Here is a 7,492-nt window from a genome sequence, read left to right on the forward strand (position 1 = left end):
ATAAGTTGGAACTTTGATTTTTTTTATAAATGTCTCCAAAAATGTATATATAGATAATTAAACAGAAGTATATGTCTATATAGTATGTTAGTGTATATTTTTATGTGTATTTTTTTTTTTTTGGAATACTAAGAATGTGTTATAGTATGTGTAATATTTTGTAGTTCATATACTAAATAATTTATAAGTTAATTTTCAAAACTATGATTACAAATCTATAGTATATATGAGATAAACTAATAATTTTAGTGTTGGTTCTATAGTCCAAACCCGTCATGCTAGGTGGGTCAGGTAACATGTTCAAAAAATTTTAATCCACAAAAATTCATCATACGAAACCCGTGAAAATAAAAATTAGTTTTAAATACGTAATAAAAGTAAAAATATATCTGTGAGCAAGCAATTCCTTTTATATTTTATTATTATTTCTTGAATAAGATATCAAATTGAATGGTAAATATGTTTGTTACCTTTTAAAATCGAGTTAATTTTTTTGAATGATTGTTTAAATTCAGAATTTATGTAGAACAATTACACCGAAATTAATGGTATTTGGTCCTATAACAGTTAACCGAATTTATGTAAAACACTTAGTTTCTACAAACAATCTCAATTGTATGGAAAGTTTATTACCTATAAAGAATTCTCTTCTCAAAATCACATTTTTTATTTAATTAATATAATGTTTTTTGTTAAGTAGGACCATCTAGCTAAAGACTACCAATCATGCATAAAAAACACTTGGTTATCATGAGGCTATCATGATTAAAGACAAAACATCTGAGTTCAGTATCATAGGAAGATATGGCATTAAAACAAAATTATAGGAAACAATATAAATTTTATAGAGTTTTTTTAAAAAAATAATTAGATTCTCTAAAATAATTATATTCATAATCACGTTATCATTTTACTTCAATTTCGGGATGTTAGCTATCACATTAACTATCTTTTGTTATAAATTGTCTAATTTGGAAGCTAAGAAATTATATTCTAAGTTTGACAAAAAGAAAAAAAATTATATTCATAAAAGATTTTAAGTGTAATTACAGATTTTTTTATTAGATATGTTTCTTATTGTAAAAAAATAATAAGAAATCTTGTTTTCAAATTTATTTAGGATGAGAAATCTTGTTTCCAAAAATATAAACTTAATATTAATTAATTAAATAAAAAACAAATTAATAATTAATGTCAATGACATGAATTCCAGGATTTGTTTCAAAAAAAAATGTATATATAGATATGTGAATAAGTTTTTTTGGAGATGTGTCTGTCACTTGTACAGTAGGCACATGTTAAGCGAAAGTTTGAGGATATTAATAAGATTAGGGTAAATGGCATATGTTAAATGAAAGTTTGTATTCACTCTTAATTTTTTTTTTCGTTTTCCGCTAATTTGGTGGGTTGGGTTTTTCCCGAAGATTCCCGCCCAGAAAGAAAAATGTAAGGTTTCAGAGGAGAGAGAGAGAGAGAGAGAGAGAGATAAGAGTCTTCGATTCGAAACGAAGAAAGCAAAAAGAGGCAGGGAGAATGAGAAGGTGTACGAGGAGGAGATATATACAGAAGCAATTCAGAATAAGAGGGTACCACCTCATTCATAATCGATGCCTTAGACATGATTGTAGACTTCCCAGATGAAGATATCAATCATCTTCTCAATCTCCTTCAGCAGGAATCGCGTATTTGTCTGATTTTCCTCTGATATATGCGACTGCTTATCGATTCTCTCATATAGAATAGTTGGGCTTTTTTTTTTATATATATATATATTAAAAAAAATGTTGCAGGTTCTTCTTCTATAATCGATGTGGAATCAATTGAAAACGTGATTAACGCGGCGGCGGCAGAAGAATCGACTGTTTATCCCTTGGCCATCATCGACAATGTGTTTCTGGTGCCAAAATATCGATATGATGTTTGTTAATAAGCGATTCATCCAGTAACTAAGGCTTCTACTTTCTTCTGTTACTAAGACTTTGTCAGTTGATGGATTGGTAGGTGTGTAGATAATAGATCCTTTCGATTGATATTATGACACAGATGTCCCATTGTGCCTTGGTGGTAGATGTCGACATTGATGGCATAAACACTTTTGCACTGACTGAAATATATATTTGATTCCAGGCATGTGAGTAATCTGCCTGTTCACGGCGAGGCTTCTGCAAAAATACAAGTATACAGGGAACGTTTCAGATTGCTGTTGCAGAGAGTTTCTCGCTCTGAGTATTTTTCTAGCCCAGCATTTGATGCTGAAATATCGCAATCTAACAAATACGAGGTTGGTTCCTCTCACATCTTTTTTTTTTTTTTTTTTGTTTTGGTAAAACCTAAAACTACTTAGGAGTTTGTCATTGCATGTTCTGTCTAGTAGATATCTTCCATCCAGTCTCTAATCGGTCTGACGGGAACGAAATGGGTGATGGGCTTGATATCACAGATGGAAGATGGGCACTTCTACCTTGAAGACCTTTCAGCTTCTGTAGAGGTTGATTTGTCCAAAGCAATATCCTTTTTTTTTTCTCTCTCTCTTTAGTTTCGTAGTTCCATCTAAAATCTGGACTTACATAAAAAATGCATCTCAAATTATTGCTGTATGATTACTTTTCTTTGACAATCAGTACAAGATAACCACTGGTTTTTTCACAGAGAATACTATCCTTTTCGCAGAAGGTGAAATGCACAACGGCATCTTTCAGGTATATTAGAGTGTAAGTTGCATATTTTATACGTTCCACGATTCTCATAGGTTGTTGTTGTCCATCTTGAGATCAAGATGTTAATTATTTTGGGTGGGAATTGTATATAGAGCTAATTCGTGTGTATGGGTCTCCTCTGTGACCAATAATAATATGTACATAAGTCCCCATAAACAACACACTTGAAGAAAACAATTGGAATATGTAACTGAATGTTCCCATCAACATAATGATGGCCTTGTAAACAGAGGCTCAATTTCAAATGACTACATTCTTTGATTTACCTGTTCCGCTTCTAAAAGCTTTTTCTTCATGTCTTTGGTAAAGGTTATTACATGCGGGTTTCCTCCTTTAGAAAACAGGGATAACACGTTAAAGGTACACCCTGAGGATGACTTCTTCGGATGTGGCAGGCCAGATAAACGAAAAAAGGTAACCCTTGAGTCGTTGTTTTTGTACTTCTGGATTTGAGGAAGTCCGGTCCCATGCCTTACATAGCAAAGTCACAGCAGAAATACAAATATACGATATTTTTGCCCCTGTTCACAGGGTAGACTTGCAGAACTAGAAAGCGAAGCGGTGGATGACACGTTTGTCATATTGTCTGACTTATGAGTTGGAGTACCAACAACTGTATTTTTAGCATAAATCTTTTGTGTTTAAAGATTATTTCTTGATTAGCCAAAATGTGTTGTCCACTTCGAAGGTTCTCGGGAAGTTGGAAACAGTTCTTGATCGTTTTGAAAGAGTGAAGATAGTGCCCTCTTTGTTAGTTTTCATGGGAAGCTTTTGTTCTCGCCCATGCAACTTATCATTTTGTTCTTATTCAAGCCTTAGGTAAGGGATCATTTTATTTAAAGTTTCCTCAATTGTGTTGTCGAAAATCTGGTCTTATGTATTATTGAGGACATGCATCCATTTCATTTTTCAGGCAGCAGTTTGGTAAACTTGGGAGAATAATTGGAAACCATCCACGGCTAAAAGAAAGCAGTCGGTTTTTATTCATTCCAAGTCCTGGTGACGCAGGTACCATTTCTCCATCACTATCTTAATAATGCCACGGTCCATGAAGAGACATGACTAATCAAAACAAATTATAACTGACAGGTCCTTCGACAGTCTTGCCAAGATGCAGTTTACCAAACTATTTAACTGAAGAGCTTCGAGGCATTATTCCCAATGCGATTTTTTCAAGCAATCCTTGCAGGTGAGTATTCTACAGTGTGAACTCTCTATTGTTCTTTATTATGGTGTTTGGCTTCTGAATTATGTATGAGGATTTATTGAGATGGACGGACGGAACTCAAAATCTGAAGCATTGATCTTTGTGTTTGTAAAATGCAGAGTAAAGTTCTATAACCAGGATATTGTGTTCTTCCGACAAGACGTTGTGTACCGAATGAGCCGTTCATGCTTAATATCCCTTTCCTCAGAAGAAACTAATGACCCCTTTGAGGACGTAAAACATCTCTCGTCTACACTATTTTCAAACTTTTGATTTGACAATTTTTTTTTTTTTCGGGTAATAACAAATAGTCTGAAACTTGTGAAATGTGTGGGTTCAGCTTGATTCCACAATAATTCATCAGAGCCATCTTTGTCCTCTACCTCTCATGGAGCAACCCATCATTTGGAACTATGATCACTGTCTACAACTGTATCCAACTCCTCATACGGTATATTCTTACATCTTATTATAGGTTGAGTTGTGCATAATTTTGGAAGCATGAAACCAAACTTAAACAAAAGAAGGATTGTTGTTGTTGTTATTAAAACAGATAGTATTAGGTGACAAGAGTGAGCGAAAGGTGTGCAAGTTTGGGGGAGCAACATGTTTCAATCCGGGCTCCTTTTCAACTGATAGCACCTTCGTAGCTTATCGGCCTTCCACTCAAAAAGTCGAACTCTCTGCTCTGTGATTCTCTTTTCAGACAAAAATCCTGGGATCAAAACATAACTTTATGTCCTCTTCCTTGTTCCATTGTTGTATTATTATTATTATTATCTCCTAGACACGTGATCTCTTTAATTTAACCAAATCTATTCAATGCCTGCCTGCCTGCATATAGATCGACCATATCAGAGAAGGGTCAATCTGAATCATCATAAAGGTCGAAATTGCGGTTTTGAAGCCCAGGTTTCTATTTTTGGAAGATTTATGATTTTTGCGTTTCCAATTTTTTAAAGGTTTAAAAAAGAACGATTTGGAATCATATTAATAATTTTGGAATATTAGAAATAAAGGATAAATATTTAAATATTTGTTTATATATGCATTCTAGAATTAGAGTTGGTGATATATTAAAGGGATTTTCAGAAAAAACTTTTTAGAAATACTATATTATTTTTATCTTTCTAAAAGTACTATAATCCACTTTTTGGTCATGAGTATGTGACTATTTTACCCTTGACGAATGTGTGGTGAGGGAGAGTGAGTGGATTAGATGTGTTAGATATGCAAACTTTAAATGTGCAAAAAATAAATGATTGACAATTTTGAGAAAAAGAAGAAAAGAGATAGAATATCTCAAATAACAATATATTTTTTTAAAAAAGTATTGGAAAGTTAGAAAATAATGTTGAGAAGTTTGAGTTTTCAGAAATACAAAATTTTCTATCATCTACAAATTCAAATTGGTAGATAATATTGATTTTTTACAAACATATCCACAATATTTGAATCGGTAGACGATATTGAATTTCTAAAAATACGAATTTGTCTATTATTGTCCACAGAGATTTCATAACGTAATGTTGTTCTAAAACATGTCCACCGAGGTGGAAAATGTTGTCTACCATGATTTAGCGTTTGGAAGCCAACATTCAAAAAAGTCAATGACAACTTGTCCACCATTTGTATAAATCAAAATAGTCCATCAACTAATACATTATAGTTTACAATATAGTTTTAGTTATAAATTCATAAAGGACAACATTTTTACATATATTGTATATTATTGTCCACAATTGGTAGACAACATTGTTGATGTAAATACAACTTGTCCACACGTTGTATCCTAAAGAAAACAACACCAAACATCAAACTTTTTAAGTGAAATCAAACATCATGGATAGTAAAGCGACGATTGGTTGGTTGTTCGACCCGATCCGATCCAACTGAGCCTAGATTTGTTCATGAAGTTTCATCCTCTTCTTCTTAATCTCATTTTATTCAGCTATAAATGCTGAAAGAGAAAAACAAGTCAATTAATCCTTGCTTCGATGTCGAAGTCGTTAAAATTGAATTCTCAGATGCATCATTAATTGCTGGAGAGGTTTCATTTAGATAAAATAAAATTGATTTGAATGAGGTTGAGATTGTTCTCCCCATCAGCAATTTACATAAAGGAAAGAGAAATACATGAGAGAGAGAAGAAATAAAAAAAAAAAAGAAGAAAGAAGACATCAAGAAAGAAAAACGGAAGTAAAAGAAAGGATGTCGTGTTGAATCCTATGGAGCTGCTTCAATTGAAGCTCCAACTTGAGTTCTTTGATCAGCAAATGCTTTGTTAGTCGATCGACACCCTCTGCAGACAGAAACATGGTCGAAAAATCGTTTGTTAGTTGCAGTTAGATTGTGTTGGTAAGTCAATCCTCGGATGATTATTCCGTTAAGAAGCACTCAAACACAAGTTAAAAGCAACATGATAGATAGATAGTTCATAATTTCATACAAATCCAAACACAAACTGACTCAATGCAAGAAGAAAAATGACTCAATACGAAAAATAAAAACCTAAGAGTGGGTTGTCTCCCACTAAGCGCTTGATTTCAGCCATTAGCTTGACTGTGTCAGAGCTCAGGCATCAGGTTGAACAGAAAGTGGCAATGTATGCCGCCGAGAGAATGTCCTCTTCATCCAAGGTGATGTATAAGCTTTAGGTGCATGAGGTCTGCCAAGGATGTGAGGAATAGGACAAGGGCGGGACTTAGGTATGGGTGGGCTTCTTTTATAGCCTACAAAATCATCAACAGAAGAAACAAGCACTCTACGATAATCTCGTGGCTTGGTTAACTGCAGAACAATTTAAGTACATTTGAAATTCTTATTGATGAATGGAGAAGGTTTGGGTGAAGAAGATGCGTGTACATTTGCCTTACATGCGGACTATGGAGTGTATAGAAGGGAGTTTTCTGTTTGGGAACAGCTTTCAGACCTGAAGCATAGAGAATGTCGTACGAGCGCTCAGTTCTGGTTAAGTTCGGGCTCAGTCGTGGAGGAGTGTCGACTGACACAGAGGAGGTGTCGATCGACACTGAGCCTGATGCTGGTCTCCCAGCTTCTTCTTTGCAGATCTCATCAAACTTCTCAACAAAAAAAAGTATGCCCATCATTAGTAGGAGCTCTCCTCAGCTTATCCATCTCCAAGTTCATACCCAAACCTCCCACATCCAGTTCTATATGTCCCTTCTTCACATCTATGATGGCACCAGCTGTAGCCAAGAAAGATCTTTCTAAGATGAGAGGATCATTAGGCTCTTTATCATACTTCAGCACACAAATTCAGTGGGAATCATGAAATCTCCAGTCTTAATTGGAATGTCCTCGAGGAAACCTTCAGGAATTCTTTGGGATCTATCAGCTAAGATAAGAGATATCTTAGTCGGCTTGAATTTTGTTATCCTAAGTCTCACAGCAACAGAATGTGACATCAGGTTAATACTAGAGCCAAGATCGCAAAGAGAGTGAGGAAACCTTCCTGTGGAGATAGAACAATCTAACACAAAACTTCCATGATCTGGTAGCTTCTATGCAATTCTACTCTGGATCACTGCACTCACTTTCTCAGAGA

At 34.4% G+C, this 7,492-nt stretch overlaps 1 protein-coding gene across 4 annotated transcripts; it reads left to right on the plus strand.

The window, feature by feature from the left end:
- Positions 1,371–4,804, plus strand: LOC104767000 (DNA polymerase epsilon subunit B-like). 4 transcript variants are annotated; one of them, XM_019241411.1, is made up of 12 exons: positions 1,371–1,682; positions 1,791–2,001; positions 2,128–2,281; positions 2,375–2,506; positions 2,625–2,699; positions 3,027–3,131; positions 3,406–3,536; positions 3,631–3,725; positions 3,807–3,906; positions 4,044–4,158; positions 4,265–4,375; positions 4,478–4,804. In XM_019241411.1, exons 4-12 carry the CDS (start codon positions 2,423–2,425, stop codon positions 4,616–4,618), a joined length of 957 nt encoding a protein of 318 aa, XP_019096956.1. In that variant the 5' UTR covers positions 1,371–1,682; positions 1,791–2,001; positions 2,128–2,281; positions 2,375–2,422; the 3' UTR covers positions 4,619–4,804. The 4 variants fall into 4 exon arrangements, with proteins under 4 accessions (XP_019096956.1, XP_010489307.1, XP_019096955.1 ...); XM_010491005.2 differs by having other exon boundaries at positions 1,791–1,997; XM_019241410.1 differs by having other exon boundaries at positions 1,371–1,586; positions 1,791–1,997.

This window comes from Camelina sativa, chromosome 19 (genome assembly GCF_000633955.1).
Source record: "Camelina sativa cultivar DH55 chromosome 19, Cs, whole genome shotgun sequence".
NCBI classification, from domain to species: domain Eukaryota; kingdom Viridiplantae; phylum Streptophyta; class Magnoliopsida; order Brassicales; family Brassicaceae; genus Camelina; species Camelina sativa.